The 18,696-nt window shown below is 41.2% G+C and overlaps 1 protein-coding gene across 1 annotated transcript in view; it reads right to left on the bottom strand.

Moving 5' to 3' along the window:
* The window catches only part of NDUFA10 (NADH:ubiquinone oxidoreductase subunit A10), a 74,197-nt gene that overhangs the window by 32,980 nt on the left and 22,521 nt on the right, over positions 1-18,696 (bottom strand). Inside the window, exons 8-9 of the mRNA XM_004473940.4 lie at positions 15,928-16,013; positions 12,525-12,633 (exon numbers count right to left, since the gene is read on the bottom strand). Of these exons, the coding sequence (XP_004473997.1) occupies positions 12,525-12,633; positions 15,928-16,013 (195 nt within the window). The remainder of the gene's footprint in view (positions 1-12,524; positions 12,634-15,927; positions 16,014-18,696) is intronic.

The following is an 18,696-nucleotide window of genomic DNA, read 5'->3' as shown; positions in this document are numbered from 1 at the left end:
CCTGAAAGAGAGGCTCACTCCCTCCCGTAGGTCTCCACAACCTCTCTACAGAAGAGCTCCCACCTTAGACTGCTTATTTTTTTTCCATAGCACTCAGATGCCCTATTGTATACTTATTTATTATATACCATGCATCTCCCCCAGTCTCCCCATCCCTTCCCTCCCTCCCCCCCAGAATGTAAGCTCCTTGGGAACAGGACTTTGTTTATTTGCTGATGTAGCCCCAATGCTTAGAACAGTACACAGGACAAAAAAAAAAAAAAAGCTGAGTGATTAAATAAATGGAAATACTGAGCTGACAACGGTGTGCATGTGTGTGTGTGTGATGTCAAGCTGAGCAGCAAGCCTCAAGGTGCAGGGGCAAACTGTCATTCCTCCCAGCTTCCAGCACACAAGGTGTCTGACTACCTCCTGGAAAGGATTTTCTCATCACACCAGAAGACAAGGATTCTTGTATCTGACAGGCTGCCCTTGTCTGCCTCGTGGGTTGGGGACTGAATGAGTTTTCCCTCCTGGGATACGGATCATTGGGCCAACACCTGCTGAGCACAGAACTATACAGAACTTCCCATGCAATCCCTCTGAAGAATGAGAACACGGAGAGTCAGCACCAGAAGAGGCTTTCAGGTTGTAAAGGCCAATTGAGAAGTCTTCCATTTCCAGCAAAGCAGCAGCTTTGACAGCCTGAAAACCTCTTGCTCTAAAACCTATAGAAATGCTTTTAAATGCATTGCTGAGCTCTGCAAGAAATCACAAGGGGCTAAAAATGGAGTGAGCCGAAACCCAGAGTGGTTGGCAGAAGCCTCTGCTGCCCTGGGAACTTCCCAGAGCTGTTTAGAGACAAAAGACTGAGCCCATGCCCACAAGGAGGGGAGAGGCAACGGGAACTCCTCAACTCCTCAAGAGCTGCACGCTCGGCGGCCAGCAGGACAGGAACAGAGCCTCCTGCCGGCACAGGGCACCTCAGCGGCAGCCGGGGTGGCGGGAACTACCTTCCGTGAGAATTCACACCCAGAAGTCTGTCCTCAGGTGGTATGGGGTCCAAACACACACAGCCTGCAGGCCACAAGGTCCCGTGAAGTTGCCCCTGCTCCCAGTGAGCCTGACGGCCTGGCAGCAGCAAGTAGGCCTTTCTGGGGATAGACTACAGAGTCAGCAAATAAAAATGCAGGAGGCCCAGTTACATGAAAAAGTGGGGACCATTTATACTAGAAAAGGATCTGTATCTCAGATTCAGCTGAACCGGGCATCCTGTATCTGATCTGGCCACCCACTCAGGAGGCCTCGCCTCGCCAGATGCCCAAGAACCAAACCCCACAGACATGAGCTCAGCACCCAGTCTCCAAAGCACAGAAGGAAACATGCCACTGCAAGTGAGAATCAGACAAAACACTAAATGGCAGAATCAGCCCTTTAGCCTGACATTACCAGACACAATAAAAATAACTATGTTTAAAAGAAACAGCAGCAACTGAAAGTTTAAGCAAGCAACAAGATCAATGAAAGTCAGAAAGCACTGGCATAAGTTAAAAAAAAAGCAAAAAAATGAAAAAAGTTCAAATCTAGAGACCCATCATATTTAAACCGCAAAACCCCAAACATATCAGGAAGAAAGATCAGGAAGATCCAAAAAGAGAAAAGGAAATGATAATACTTAATTTTAATGGGGCTCAAGCAGTTGGGCGCCGGCCCACCATATGGGAGGTTCCAGGTTCTGTTCCTGGTGCCTCGTAAAGAAGATAAGCAAGACAGCAAGCTGACGCAATGGTCTGGCGCAACAAGATGACACAATGAGATGACATAACAAAGAGACCCAATAAGGAAACACAATGAGAGACTCAATAAGCAGGAAGCAAAGGTGGCTCAAGCCACTGGGTGCCTCCCTGCCACACAGGAGGTCCCAGGTACAGATCTCAGTGCCTTAAAAAGGAATACAAGTACACAGTGAACAGGCAGAGAACAGAAAGGGAGCTCAAACAATGAGGGAGGAGAAATAAATAAAATAAATCTTTAAAAACAAACAAACAAAAAAGGTAAAATCACTAGTCCTTTTTCCAAGAATCAGAAGTGCTGCCAAATAATTCCTAACCACAAAGTATCAACTATAAAATATGCATAATATGTAATGGATGTATTAAAATATGCATAGCCCTACCTCCTCATGAGGACTCATTGTCAACAAAGGCTCAATGCAAATATACTTAAATTTCCACATGAAATTATGAGGTGTGTTCACAGTCCTTTGATTACCCTTGTTGCATTAATCGGGATTTTATAAACTCATTTTGAAGGTGGAGTTGGGCAAAATCACAAAATTTCAACATTTGAAAAAAACTTCCTAGAGAGTGAGAAACTTCCTACCATGGCAGTCAGCTTCTAAGGTCCATTACCATCAAAAAGCACCCCACTGACTCCCCATTCCAGGAAATAACAGGTCAGGAACACCCTCTGCGTCTACCACTGCACGATCTTTCCTCATCTGAAATGTCCCCAAACTACTCACTTGCCACCCTTGGAGCAAACCAACAACTGTCAAATACACCTGGAGACCAATCAGAGAAGCCTCCCCACCGCCATGCGCCCACGTTGGCAAATGCTTGCCGCTCACACACTGAGGAGGATGTCCTCTTTCCTCTAGTCACTCTGAAATGTACTCTCCTTGAACCCTTGCTGGAATGGCAGACGGGTTCCACACCCACAAATTTATGAACAGTCTTTGTTCATTTTCCTCAGATTTAGTTTTGCTATTGACAAAAGGCTGATTTTTATTTCATGTAGTCACTCATCATTTGTAATATAGCAAAACCTAAATCCTTTATTAAAAAGCTTTATTCTTTTCAGACCACTTTATTTACCATTTCTTATCATTATAACACAGTAATTCCAGAAAACAGTAATTCAAATTTAATTTGGCTAGCAATTCTAAATTGCACTTTCACAGTGATTTTCTAAACCCCAGAACCTTATACTGTGACATGACTAGGAGCCTCTTGGACAGCCTGCCCTTGCCCAGCAGCCTGGAGGAGCCTGGGGCTTCCAGGGGCCAGGGCAGGATTCCCGTCCAGGTTCCTGTCCCCAGCTCCTCTCTAAGTCTACCCATGCTCCACTTGCTTCAGCCACACCTTCCACCTCCAGCTGAACAAGACAAGAATGACATGCAAAGAAATGCAATCTTTAAAAGTATTACTAAGGGCAGAGGACAATCAGCAAGATGAATTCAGAGTAAGGCGCTCCTAGAATCAGTTCATGCTACAGGGCAGTTAGTAATCACCCAGAGCATCTAAAGCACCTGTCTGGGGGCTCCAGGAGGCCAGAAGAGCATCCTGCAGCATCCTTGGAAGAATGAAAGGGGGAGAATGCCCATCTGCAGAGAAGATTCATGAGTAGAGCACTCCATGCCCAGGAGGCTGGTACCCATCCTCCACTGGAGGCACAAGCTGCCTCGGGAGCTGTTCTGCGGCTGGAATTAGAAGCTCCATTTCTCAAAAAATGGGGGAGGAAGAGATGGTTGGGCACCAATTTCAGCAATTGATTAGTAAATTCGGCAGGCTAAAGCACAGTCCTAAGAACAGCTAAAGTCTGAACCTGTCCACATCAGAAAGAGGCTGGTAGCCACCATTTTGACTCCGCCTCTGGCATGAGGGGGAGTGGAACGGACTGAAAATCACAGTGCTGATAGGAACCAGCTTCTTTCCATCTAGGTAAGACTGCAGCCTCCAGCCCCACCTCTGAGAGGGAACTGGGGGGACCTATACCAGCCTCTCTGGGAAAATACAGGCCATGCTGTCGAGGTTGGTGATCATCCCACTCCTGTGGCACAAGCCACCCCAGAAGCTGTCTAAAATATAACTCTAGGAACAGCTAAAGTTTGAACCTGTCCAAGTCGGAAAGAGGCCAGTAGCTGCAATTTTGACTCCATCCTTGGCATGAGGGGAAACTGGGCTGACTGAAAATCACAGAGATGGTAGGGACTGGTTTCTTGCACCCAGATCGTCCTGCAGCCCTAGCCTAGGCTTCAGCCCCACCTCTAGCAGTAAGGAAGCTGGAGGGCCCTGAACCAGCCTTTCTGGGTAACTACAGGTACATTTGGCTGGCACAGACTGAATAATCGGAAGTCTACCGGGGCAAGTGCAGTCATTTTGGACCCGTACAGCACACATTGCTGTCCATACCTGCAGCTTCCCAGGCAGGGAAGAAAGGGGCATGAAGCCTCTTCATACTCTCTGGGCAACTACAGTTCAGGCCCACACAACTTGGATTATTAAATACAGCTGTGACTCTGTCCCTACCCTTGGCAAAGGAGGAAGTTGGGAGAAGCTTCTTCAGTCCCTGGGGCAATGCAGGCAACTGGAACCTCCACAGCTTACAGCACCAACTATATCTTTGGCTCCAACTACACAACCAGCAAGGGAGAAAGGGCAAGAAAGCCCTAAACTAAAGAGAGAAACTGCATCCAGAATACTTATAGTAAGCCAGGTGTCAAGACACCAACAAAAAATTATAATTCACACCAAGAAACAGGAAGCTATGGCCCAGTTAAAGGAACAAGATAAGCCTCCAGATGACATAAAGGAACTGAGACAACTAATCATCGATGTTCAAACAAATCTTCTTAATAAATTCAATAAGATGGTTAAAGAAATTAAGGATATTAAGAAGATACTGGATGAGCACAAAGAAGAATTTAAAAGCATACCTAGAAAAACAGCAGATCTTATGGGAATGAATGGTGCAATCAATGAAATTAAAAATACCCTGGAATTATTATAATAGCAGATTTGAGGAGGCAGAAGAAAGGATTGCTGAGCTTGAAGAAATGGTCTCTGAAAGCAAATATACAAAAGAATAGATGAAGGAAAGAATGGGAAAAATTGAACAAGGTCTCAGGAAACTAAAAGACAGCAAGAGATGAGCAAACATACGTGTCTTGGGTGTCCCAGAAGGAGAAGGATAAAGGGGCAGAAGGAATATTTGAAGAAATAATGGTAGAAAATTTCCCAACCCTATTGAAGGACATAGATATCTGTGTCCAAGAAGCACAATGGACCCCCCATTTGAATAAATCCAAACAATCAACTCTGAGACATGTATGAATCAGAATGTCAAATGCCAAAGACAAAGACAGAATTCTGAAAGCAGCAAGAGAAAAGCAATGCACAACATATAAGGAATATCCAATAAGATTACGTATTGATTTCTCATCAGAAACCATGGAGGCAAGAAGACAAGGTATGACATATTTAAGATACTGCAAGAGAAAAACTTCCAGCCAAGAATCTTACATGTGGCAAGATTGTCTTTTAAAAATGAGGGCGAGTTTAGAATATTCACAGATAAACATAAACTGATAGAGTTTGTAACCAAGGGATGATCTTTGCAGGAAATACTAAAGGGTGAGCTACAGTCTGAAAAAAAACCAAGAGTGAGGCTTGGAAGAGAGTCTGGAAATGAAGATTATATCAGTAAAAGTAACTAAAAGTCTCAAGAGTGGTGAAAATAAAATATGACAGGAAAAACACACCAAATGTAAGATAAGAACTATAATTAGTAGTAAGATTTTGACAGTGTTTTTTCATAGTTTATAACAAACGTCTCATGACAATGCAAGGTGTTGGTGGAGGGTTAATGAATGGGACCCCTCTATGATGTTATGCATGTGTGCTTTGTGAGTTCACAACTTTTACTATACACTTAATTGTTTATGTATGTTTATATATAAATGATATAAAGATAATAATCAGATTGGTTAGGGGAAAATACTTTGTTTAGTAGTAATATTTTGACAATGCTCTTTAATCATTAGTTAAAAAGGTTTAAAAACAGTGCAAGTTATTGGTGGTAGGGTGAGATGTTACATACGTTTGTTTGATGTTATATGTTTGTTTTGTAATTTCACAACTATTATACATTTACTGTTTATGTACGTTTATGTATGAGTGATATATTTCAATTTAAAAAAGTTAAAAAAAAGAGATAAAACCCAAATACTCAGGAATAAACTTAACAATACAAAGCACTTATATTCAGAAAACTACAATTCATTAAAAGGAATCAAGAAATACCTAAATAATTGAAAGAATATTCCATGCTCATGAATTGGAAGACTAATTATCATTATGATGTCAATTATATATTTAAAAAAGTTATCAATTCTACTCAAATTGATATACAGATTTAATGTAATCCCTATAAAAATTCCACCAGCATTTTTTAAATTAATGGAAAACGTGATTATCAAATTTATTTGGAAGGGTAAAGGATCCTGAGAAGCCAGAAATATCTTAAAAAGGAAAAGTGAAGTTGGAGGACTCCTCACTTTTGGGATTCATATTACCTAGCTACAGTGGTAAAAACAGCATGGTCCTGGCATAAAGGCAGACACATAGACCAATGGAACAGAAGATAGTTCAGAAACAGACTCTCACATCTATGGGCAAGTGATTTTTGACAAGTCCATTAAACACACCCAGCTCAGGCAGAAGAGACCATTCAACAGATGGTGCTGGGAGAAATGTATATCCATAGCCAACAGAAGGAAAGTGGACCCCTATCTCACAACTTAAACAAAAATTAACTCAAAATGGATCAAAACCTAAATATAAAAACAAGAACCATAAAGCTTCTAGAAGAAAATGTAAGAAAACATCTTCAAGACCTGGTGGTAGGTGTTGGATTCTTAAAGGAGATGAGGACTAAAATGGACTACTGATGTTTAATGTATGTATAAGTTTTAATTAACTTTACTGTAAAGTATGGAAAGGTATGGAGTTGACAGTAACACATTATAATGAATAACAGCTCGTTTATAAACGGAAATGTTGCTGAAAAGGGTAGTCTAGGGATGTAAATGTCAATTGATGGAAAGCTAGAAAATAATCTAGGGACTGAATAACACAGTAAACCCAGAGGTGGATGAGAATTGTGATTGATGGTACAGATTCAAGAATGTCCTTTGTGAGCTAGAGCAGATGTACATCACTACTGCAGGGTGGTGGGAATGTGGAGGAGTAGGCAAAAAGTATAACTGGAGTGACTTATGGACTGTGGTTAACAGTAATAATGTAATGTTCATGCATCTAAGCCAAAGATGTACTGTGTTGGGAGTATGGAAAAAGAGTGCCAAATGTACACTATGGACCTAGTAATAATTTGATATCATCTCATAATCTGTTTAAACATGTTTCACCACAGTGTGGTATGCTGAGGAGTATTGTATGGGAATTCTGCACATGTGCATGATGAGTGTTTTGTAAGTTTACACTTCTATCATAAAAATATACTTAAAAAATAATGGGTGAGTAAGGGAAAATATACCAAATGTAAGATAAGGACTATAATTAGTAGTAATATTTTTTTCTCTTTTTTTTAAATTTTTATTCATTTTTTAAAAAATATTACATTCAAAAAATATGAAGTCCCATTCAACCCCACCGCCCCCACCCCCCACTCGCCCCACAGCAACACTCTCTCCCATCATCATGACACATCCATTGCTTTTGGTAAGTACATCTCTGGGTATCGCTGCACCTCATAGTTAATGGTTATAATTAGTAGTAATATTTTGACAATATTCTTTCATAATTTGTAACAAATGTCTCACAACAATGCAAGGTGGTGGTGGTTGATGTAATGGGAGCCCTGTATGATGTTATGCTTGTTTGCTTTGTAAGTTCACAACTTTTACTATACACTTACTGTTTATGTATATTCATGTATAAATGATATAAAATAATGATAGGGTGGGTTGGGGGCAAAATTAAGGGCAAATTACATTCTCATGAAAATTTGCTTTCATATTTCACTGTAAGTTTTTTGCTTGTTTGTTTTTAAGTTATTTCTAAGGGGAGGAATAGTGGGAAAAATGAGGTTTTTAGTTAGAGATGGTTTTTTGTTTCTTTTTAATGTGTTTTAAAGCAAAGATTTTTGTTGTTGTATTGTCCCTAAAATCTGATAAAAACGTCTACTCACACAGCCTGTCAGTTTATGCAGGATGAAATACCCCGTGTGAAAAAACACCACTGTTTTTTCCAAACTTGTGCCTTGCTCGCCAAGCTCCTGATCCTAGGGAACATAAAGGGAACATGAATTTCATCTCTGGAGAAATAGAACAGGGACCCAAGGCCTGAAACAAGGAATTCAAGGACCAGCTGCTTGTCCTTGTCTGCCAAGGGCTGCAATAAGGCCACTTAGATCCAAAGAAAGCTTGGCCAGAGGTGCTGGGGCACTGGCTCAGAAGGAAAGGGGACCAGCCTCGCCTCCTGCCCACATAAGCATTCCAGAAATAAGCTCTGCAAGCTGGTGAGGGAACCTTTTTAGAAAAGCTGCAGATCTTTCCAGATATTATACAGCTGTATATCAAATTAACAGAGCTGCTCTATTTATTCATGTTTATACCCCCCAAAATACTGCTTCTAGAGAGAAATGTGATAATTGTTGCTCATGTCTTAATGTCCAAAAGGAATTCTGTGCACGAAGCGAAACTATTGTTATTACTTATACCCTATTTAAATCTAATTTATCATTTTTTAATAATCAGCAACTGAATTTCCTTTTTTAAAAAAAGTCCTCTATATATCTGCACAAATCTCCCTCGACTGACAGATTTATAAAGCTTAAGCTACACAGAGGGACTTCCTGGGAAGGGGGAAAGTGCCTTTACAGCTGTGAAGCCTGACAAATGCTTCGGCAGCCAGGTGGCCGGGGCCCAGGCCAGCAGTGAGCACCACTGTGTCGCTTTGAAAGGACTGATGAAAATGGCACCTTTCCACTTTGGTCTCCCCAACAAACCCAGGGTAATTATGAGGGCCATTCTGCAAAGTACCTGCCAGTCCTCCTGAAAACTGTCAAGGTCATCAAAAACAAAGCCTGAGAAACTGTCAGAGCCAAGAGGTGCCTAAGGAGACGAGATAATTAAACCTAATGCTGCACCCAGGACGGAGTCCTGGGACAACGGGCGCGATGCCGAGGCACTGTGACTGAACCACGCCCTTTAGTTAATACTAAGGTGCCCGCGCCGGCTCATCTGTGGCAGCGCTGCACTAACCGGAGAGATTAACAATCAAGCAAAGTGGGCGCAGGCCACGTGGGAACTCTGTACAATCTTTGCAACATTTTTGTGTATCTAAAACTGTTCTAAAAAATAGGTTTTTTTAAAAAAGCTTATGAAGTAAAAAATTAGATTGCCCCAATCATTTAAATATGAATTGAAAATGTCAATATTTCTAAATATTTAATTAAAAATTGCAAGCCTAATATATTAGATTCTCTTCAATTCTCACAAAAAACACATAAAGTCAAGAAATTAAAAACAATAAATTAAATGGACAAATTCCTTGGAAAACATAACTCTCAAAATTTAATTCAAGAAAGAATACTGAACACCACACATCTATTAAAGAAATTGAATCCATAATTTAAAATAGTCCAGCAAAGCTTCACCTGCTTCGGCTGTCAATTCTTCTAAACAGTGACTGAAGAAACCATACCAATTTTACACAAACTTTCAGAGAAAAAATGAAGGTCATGTCTCCATGTATGTTTTCATACTAGCATGACCTGGATAATAAAATGTGACAGGATATTATATGAAAAGAAAATTACTGCCCAATCTCCCAAGAATCCAAAATTAAATATGTGAATTATGTCCAGAATACATATGAATCAGACCAAGTGGGATTTACTCCAGGAAATCAAAGGTTGTCTAACATTAGAAAATCCATCAATGTAATTCACTATATTAACAGAAAAAGGAGAAAAATCAGTTGTGGCAGACAAAACATTTGATGGGTTACCCACACACAACAGAACCCCTCAAACTGCTCATAACAGGAGCTTCCTTAATTTGAGCAAGAGGACCTGCAATCCCCCTGCTTCCACCTTGGCCCCTAAGTAGGTTATTCTCAAATCAGAACCCAGAGTCCTCTCAGGAGAAAGTACATGAACACGTGGTTCTTCCCTTCTGCCTCTGAGAAGCCCCAGCCTTTCAGCGCCCCGTGGCCCGCACAGGCTGCTGCGGGCTGGCACCACCCGCCGCTGGCACCACTGGCAGGCACTGTTTGCATCTCTTCTACCAGCGAACCCTCCTGCGCTCAGCTTCCACAGCAGGCTCCCTTCTGCTTCTGAATATGCCAGAAATGCTTGCCTTAAGGAGCGTGCTTCTGGCCTCTGGTCTCTGGCCCGGGGCATCTCCCCAGTGACTCCCACCCCGCGGTCCCCTCCTTCAGGTCTGCTCAGCTGCAGCTCTCAGGGAACCTCCCTTGCCCATGCCCAGGGCTCTTTCCATTCTGCACCCATCCCACTACCGGCCCTGGCCTGCCCCTTGACTGACTCGAGGTGCTCCATCATTGAATGAATCCTCCCTTTTACCTTCTGTTTCCTCCCACCAAGACACCTCACCCCTTGCCCTGCCCCAGGGTCTGGAACAGTCTGGCACAAGGAAAACAGTCAATAAACACGTTGGAATGAGTAAATGAACTAATGACCAAATGAGGTAAATGAGTGAAGGAATACAATCAAAGAGCCTATGTCTTCAAGATCTTGAGATGAGTTTCCAAACCGAAGCCACGCCGGACCCCCTCGGCCACTCCACTCATAGCTGAATTTCAAATGGACTATTACTTGGGTTAAAAAAATAAAATGGACTGCCTTTTTTTTCATGAGTTTATTTTAAAGGGAAACTTCATATCATCAATACAAGTAGAAAACCAGTAACACTCATTGTGAATTGGTGGCTTAAAAAGACTATAAAAACAAAGCTATGTTACTCTTCCCAAATATCAGTGACTGCAAAATTTCTGAGCCTGCTTTCTGTTATTTCCTTGTTTAAAAGGGTTTAAAAAGATTATCAAAAGTAACAGCGATGCTAAAGATGTTATCACTAAATCAGTATTTTGGCATAACAAGAATTAAAGATCAATTTTAAGGAGTGTAACCAGACAACTTAGCTATTATTTTCAAATTTGCTGTCCATGCCCCACCTCAAATCACTTTGGGTCCAATGGTGTGAGGCCGCATATCCTTCAGGGTTGCCACGAGAATGGAGGCTTCCAGAGGCCAGAACACTCATGGTAAAGAATTGAATTCGTTTGAAGGTAATGAGAGCCATGGAAGAGTTGTTTTTTTTTTCAAGCAAATACATTTTATTGATATATATTAATAAAACATAAATCAATCCACCATGAAAAGGTTTCAGGCACGGGACTGACACGGTGAGTTTTGCATTCTGCAAGACAGCTTCTGCATGAAGGAAAAAGGGCTGCAGGGAGAGAGACTGGACACAGAGGAGACAGCAAAGAAGGTGCTGTCCACAAACAGGTAAAAGACAAAGGCAGCCCAGACTGAGGTAGTGGCTGTGATAAGAGAAGAAAGAAGATAAAGCTACTTGTAAGAAAGCCTAAACAGGATGTGGGCAAGGGACCAAGAGGCAAGTTTGGGTTTTCTGGCCCAGGCACGAGCAGCAGGGAGGTAGATGTCCACGACGAGAGGTACCCAGGGCCCTAGACAGTGACCCACAGGACCCTCAAGATAAGAGAAAGTAAGAGCTGCATGGGCACAGAGCACATAAAAAGGGTGGTGAGACAATCCAGATATACTAACTGCATGGACCTGGGAGGGTTCTCTTTATAGATTTATGGAATATCAAAAAGTTCTACACTGAATATAATCATTTTCAAAAAAACACAAAGAACTTACTTAAAAGAAAATGCCAACTAGCTCAAGAGAGAGATAGGATGTACTCAGAAGTCCTATTGGTACGCCAGGCAATTTGCAAGTATCCAATCAGAAAATTACAGTAAGGCAAACACATTTAATTAAAATGTAAGCTTATCTCACGGATGATGGCATCGCATGGAGCTTTGATTCATACATGGTCCCTGCCACTGCCATTAACTAACCCCAGCTGGCTGTGGAAACACGTTCTGACTGCTCCACTGGCACCAGCCCATTCACCCGCCAGGTTCCAAGATAAAACTTACAAATGTTCTATGAGTTAATGAAATCTTGGCTGAAATTATTCCCCATACCATCCTGAAAACAAAGAATTCATGTAAAAGGTGTGGAGATTGAATAAGAGGAGCAATGAAGAGCTCGCCCTGGCACCCCGAGCCCTGCGCAACCTTGCCCCGTGTCTCATTCTTTCCAGGACGTTCTGCAGAAACAGGAGCATTGTTACTTAGAGGCGTACCGTAATAGTAAGGCAATGCCAGGAGGGAACTTGACACTGAAGACATCTGGGTAAGAGCTAGAGAAGAGAGGCCGCTTTTCATCAGGGTGATGTGCCTGGCGGCGAACGTGCGGCGGGGCCCTTGCTGCACAGGGACCTGCCACTTGAGGACCTGCCCCAGCTTTAGAGACAGTAATGAGAACAGGGAAAAGGAAGAGTCTGTCAATGCAAAAGAAGCTTTTTCACGAAAAGAAAAAAGTAGGTAAGTGATGATCAATGATTTGACCTGATCACTGATCCCTGGCGGGCTGTTCCCTGCCTGCCGATGGGTCAGCTACCTCCACTTGAAACAAGCTCTCACCTCACTGAACTTGCGGTAGACACGGTCACTCTGGTGAGCTCCGATTGTGACTTCTGGGAGATAGACAGGAATGGCTGTGTAATTCAGCACTTCCAATTTATCCTGAACCCTGAAAAAGAATAAGGAAAATATGGATCACACCAAAAGACCTAAATAAATATCAAATAAACTATAAGGCTGGTTTCATTTTTTAACATCCATATAAAAAATCCACACATTCAAATAAATGCTGCTCATTCTGAGCAGGCAGGCACCTCAAGAGCAAAACATGCACCTCAAAGACCATCAGTAATGTTTGGAGTGGCCCTTTGGAAGTTACTTTCAGACTTTTAAAAGCTTCAATGACCACAGTGACTACCTTTTCAGGGCAGATAGTTTTGGAATTACACACACACAAAGAAGAAGTGGGCTTTCAACACAGGAATGACAGGAATAAAAAGCAATAAAGAAATGGCTGTATTACAGTGCCATATATAGTATGTCCTCACTAAAAACTGGCCAAACTAATGAACAATGAAGAAAAGAGGGGTGAGTAGACAGTCCCCTAGAGGTGACAGCACCATATCGTGCTCCTCTGCTCAATCTGCTGGTGTCATGTGAAGAGCCCATTAGCAGGAGATGAGAGGCCCCGATGGAACTCAAAGTCCCCGAAGGAACATCTACATATGATGGTTGGTGGGACCATCGCTTTACAGAAGCCTAATTTTCCACTTTTCTTAACACTGGAAAATACAATTCATAGGATTCTCTCTGTTTTACCACATATTCTGCTGAATGCTGAAATATTTATACTTTCTTACAATTTGCTTATTTTATATTAAACTTAGTCTGAATATTATCACTATACCTGAAAAGGAAAAGTATTTTTTAAGCTTTTAGAAAGAAACATTAAAATAAAGTCTTCTTTCTTGAGAGCTCAACAAAGAACAGAATTCTTTTAAATGGTCACTTTCCCATTAATGAGCTATAAAGGCAGTAGATGTTCCTTGTTTTTAATGGCTCAAATTGAAATTCTTTAAATGTATCTGGCTCTCAGCCAGACTTTGTGAGAGAGAATCCAGGCCCACAATGCAAAGAATAAGTAAATAAGCCTGTTTCCCACAGCTCCCCCATCCAACTCTGCCTCAGACAAAAACCTACAATTTGAGTTCGGGGCCTATGTGGCTCACGGCCCTCTCTGAAGGGACCATTGGGAACAAAGACCTGTGGCAGGTTGAAAACAAGTGGTCAGTGTCTCCAGTAACAACCCAAATAACATTCCAAGAAACACTGCCAGAATAATTACATTTGTTTTCCTAAGTGACCTTCAATATGGTTATATGGCTAAAACATACAGATGCAAAGATAAGGTTTTTTTCTTAGTGTTCATATTAACTTGGTTTTACTTGCCTATTCAAAGTCAAGCAAGCAAATCAGAAAGTTTTTAAAGGGCATAAAATTTTTATATTTTCTAAGAGTGCATTTTGTTGTTGTTAATAATGTAATATGTGTGTTTTAAAATTTTTCAAACAGTAGGTAAGCAAATCTTCAACATATCCCCTCCATATCTGTCGAATACCCCCTTCAGTGATAATCAACTTTCTTTATGCATTCTTTCAGATATAGTCAATGTGTTTGTCAATAATAAAGTACACATCTTATTTCAAACACAAGTAGAACTATACCTGTTGTAAAACATACGGCTAATTTTTCAAAGCAATCTCACAATAAACAAGTAATTAAAAGTAAGTTCATACTTCAAAGGTTGAACAAATACTAAGGTGGAGGTAAGATTGATCTGCTTTTTCCTATAGCATGAAAAACCTAAGAAAGTGCTGGAAAATTTGAAAGAACTTCTTGGAATGGCAATGTGTGAGTGGACTTCACAGAGTAATGGTGCCATCTATGCCTAACTTGGTAGAAATGCAGTCTACACATGACCTCCAAAAGGACCAATTTGCTTCAAAATTTTTTTAAGATTAAAAAAATAATCTGCTGCCAGTATTGCACTATGTATTTAAACTTAGCTAAACTGCCCTTTCCATCTATCATAAAGAGCTTAAATGATGACTGTTAGGAGAAGCCTGTGGTAACTGTCTCCAGTAAATCTGGCAGCCTCGCCCTCTAATAAAGGCCAGATACTATCTGATTGGAGATAAGTGAGGAAGGGAGACACTGGAAGCCTTTTCTGACTCAGATAATGAAGAGAGGTCAAAGAAAACAGTCTGTTCACAAAGCACTTAGTTGAATTAAGGAGACTTCAAAAACTAAGAACACATATATCCTTTAAAATCATAAGCCAAAGTGCCCCAAAGTAGAAAGCTAAAAACTTAACATTCGTTTCATTTCCAAGCATTCTTACAAGGAGAGGTGCTAGGCCCATGTTTTAAAACAAAAGAGTGAGAAAGGGAAAAGACTGAATAAAATAAAAGTCAACTACATTATATGCTCCAACTGTTTCCCAATTAACAGAATGCCTGCACTTTCTCCTAAAACATGTTCAAAAACCTATTCTTCAGCTTCTTCTAAATTGCAAAGTTCTGTTTGAACATTCTAATCCTGATACCAAACGGTGCAGTTTTTGTAGTACAGGAATTTTACATAAAAAGACATCCCACAAAACAGAGTTCTCTGTGAGGAGGCAAACCAGGGTGTGTGGGGAGGCCCCGAACAGAGCATAGCCCCAGGAAGCAGCACTGGTAGTCAGCAACCAGTACAGGAACGAACTCAAGTGGGGGGACCCCGAATAGGAACGCAAAAGGCTACCAAGACTGGAAAATGAATCACTGCCTCAGTTTAAGCATACACACGTAATCATACACACACACATAACTGAGATGGTACAAAAACATCCTAAACAGTAATTTGATCAGGTTTCGATCAAAATGAAGTATAACTGGCAAGGGGCATTTAAAAAATAATTATCTTAGAAAATTGCCATAGTTTTCACTTGAGTCTCCCAAATTAAGAAATGGAATTCAACTGAAAATAAATACAATTACGATTGTTACTGTTACAAAATATGCTTGGGGGGGCAGAGGAGCAGGAAACTGGGAGAAGCAAAAGAGAAGACTATTGATAGTAAACTCAATTAAGACAAACTGAATGCTGCAAACTTTTGGGGGAAATAACAGGATCCTTCTCTCATGCTGTAAAATACATAGCTAAATAAATACTAAAATTAGGAATAATTTTAAGACATCGATTAAAATCAGCCAACTGTCAGACAATAGAATACAAGAACCTACTTAGAAAAGGAAAAATACCTAAGTATTGTTTTGCACTGTTAAGCGCTAACTTGGAACATAATTATTTTTAAAACTATTTGTTTCCACAGCATGTGAATACACCCAATGTGCTATACTCAAAACCATCAAACAGTCTTCGTTCTCCCCTCAGCAGTACACCAACATTCTCAACTTACAGCATGCGCAGGTTGTGGAACGTGCTATCATCTTGTGTAAGCCAAGGCCCTTTATCATACTTGAGGTATTCGATGTCTTCTACCACCTAAGACAGAAAGCATTCCAACTTAAAGGGAGAGTTTCATTTTAGAAATTTAAATGCAGTAATGCTCTGATACATTAGACACTGACTACTTGGCAGGAAGAAACACACCAGGAAGTCCACAGAAAACGGCTGATGAGTGTTTGTCCTGCAGTATGATAACCACCTCTCCTACTCAGTACCCTGGGGTCATGGAGTGGGGCTGAAGTGATTTCGCCAGCTCGAACAAAAGGGATGGCAAGAAAAAGAATCAAGACGAGAGGGGAGAAACCAGCATCCATGATGGACTACTCCTTTCTTTCAAAGCCAATTCTCTCTAGAAGGCAAGACTTAGACACCCAAAGAAACAAAGAATAACACAGTAAACATTTCCTGAAAGTCCCAACCCATCTAGGTCTTCCAGCCCAAAGCCTGACATCTGTTCTGGCATGCCTTCTACATCTTCATAGTTTCTTTATACTCATTCTTTCTCAAAAATATATACCAAACTGAGGGGACACTAAGTTTTGAGAAGTTGAGTACCTTCAATAATATATTCAAATAACAACACAGTCTTAGATAAAATGTATTGTTCTTCTAAGATGCCTGCCATCCAAACATTCTGTCAAAAGGTATAAAAATCTAAAAGCAAACAAAACAAATCAACAAAGCTGGGGCAGCAGTTGGGTCTAGCATGCAGGTCTGTGCCTCCAGGCAGCCTCTGCTCTCTGCTAAGGGCTGCCTCTGGGAGGCAGCAGGTCCCAGTCCCACGCCCACCTCTGCTAAGGCTCCTCTGGATCTCCCCTTGCACGAGGCAACTGAAGCCTCAATTTTAAAACTGGTCAATTCCATGATGCTTTTTTATGATGACAGAACCAGCCACACCTCACCACAGGTCACAAAACCTGTATTTTCTTCTGGAATTTTAATAATTATGCTATTTTGTGTTTTAGTAATACCTTGCAGTCTATGTTTGATATGGAGAACTATTTTTTTTATCAAATGGATGGTCAATTGTCTCAATACCATAAAAAAAGAATCTATTTTCCTCTACTTCATTCTTTTGTTATCGTTTGAAGTACAGACTTCACCGAACTGAAGTCATCCCGCCCCTGACCACTATCACGACTGTTATGTACACGCACATACCTGGTACTGGACCCTACTGTTTCATCAAGCTATTTAACTCTTCTATCAGCATCATGTTTCTTTCATTACTATATATCTGCAGTATATTTTTGAATCTATGAGGGAACATGTTCTTTCATTATTCTTTTTCAAAAATTTTTTTCACTATTACTCATTAAGTTCCCCTGAAAATTCCACTGAGCAGGATTGCAATTTCACAAAATGCTCTGAGGATTATGGAGAAAACTGATGCCTTTACAATACTAAATCTTTCCCAACAGTTAATCCAAATTTTCAATTTTGCCATTAGATATGGGGGAAAAGAAGATCCTGAGGTTCTTTTGCAGCATCACCACTCTATTATTTTGAGATCACAGAAAACGAATTGTTTGGAAGAAACCAACACCTCACAGGCAGGCCTACTTAGCAGATGAGACTGGCTGGCTTGGAGCTGCTTTCAGATAACAAAATACAGACATTTATGAGATCTATGGTATATTAGTCAGCCAAAGTGACATGAGTTACAGGTCCCCTACAGTTCTTTGAACCTGTAGGACATACTTCATTAGATTTCTAAGTCTGAGAGTCATTCTCAAGATGACGGTTTCTTCTCCCTTGGGCCTCATGAGGACCCACCTTTTTCACAGACTTGTCCAATGGCCATTTTCTTGGTTCCACCCTTACCAAGCATCTGGGTGGTGACTGAGCTCCAGACCTCACCCTCCAAGAATGTTGGGCTGATGGCCACACTTTACCCAATGTCTGGGATAGAGTCTTAACCCCCTTAGTACAGTACTTAGAGGCAACATTCTCCCTAATCTCTGGCATATAGGCACAACCCTCTCAGAGCAATGAGTTGGCAACCTGGTCTTCCCTCATATGACCTATGGGGTGTCAACCTCACTCTCCCCACCCCTTAGGGAATGTTCTCCACCCTCTCTGTGCGCTGGTGCAGCAAAACTCCCTGAATATTGGGCGGGAACATCCACCCTCTTCAACTGTCAGGGCAAACTCACTCTCTCTGCACACATGGATGAGGTTCTTCTCTGGGCCCAAGGAGTTGTCTTAATTCCAGATCTCAGCTTACATGGTTTTCCTCTTAAAGTCATTTTCCCTTCCATCTCTTCCCTCATCCCTTTTAGTCTAGGCTGACAGTCATTTTGTTCATACAGTTCTCTCAAAAAGCTTGTTGCTTTAGCATGTAAGCAGCAGGGGTCCACGCCATCAGACAGTAAGACTTTCAAGAAGTCTTTTCTAGGTAACTGCATTTGAATCTTGACTTAAAATTTCCAAGTTTAGATAATTCCAGATGGGGCACTAGTGTTGGCAGGCTTGATTTCCAGAGGCTTGGAATTTCTGGAACCAGTTTCTGTTTTCTTTGTGTCCAACAATTCAATTCTCAGTTTCTCTCTTCCATCTAGTATTTTACTATAAGCTGCAAGGAGAAGCCAAGCCACAGTCTCTAATTTACTTTGGAAAGCTCCTGAGCTAAATGTCTAGGCTCGCCTTCCATAAAACATCAGGAGTCAATCTTGCTATGTTCTCTGCAACTTTAAAAAATGGATTGTCTTTCCTCCTG

This window comes from Dasypus novemcinctus, chromosome 7 (genome assembly GCF_030445035.2).
Source record: "Dasypus novemcinctus isolate mDasNov1 chromosome 7, mDasNov1.1.hap2, whole genome shotgun sequence".
In the NCBI taxonomy this organism is placed as follows: Eukaryota; Metazoa; Chordata; class Mammalia; order Cingulata; family Dasypodidae; genus Dasypus; species Dasypus novemcinctus.
Note: the sequence above shows the minus strand (reverse complement) of the source record. Positions and strands in the feature narration are given on the sequence as shown.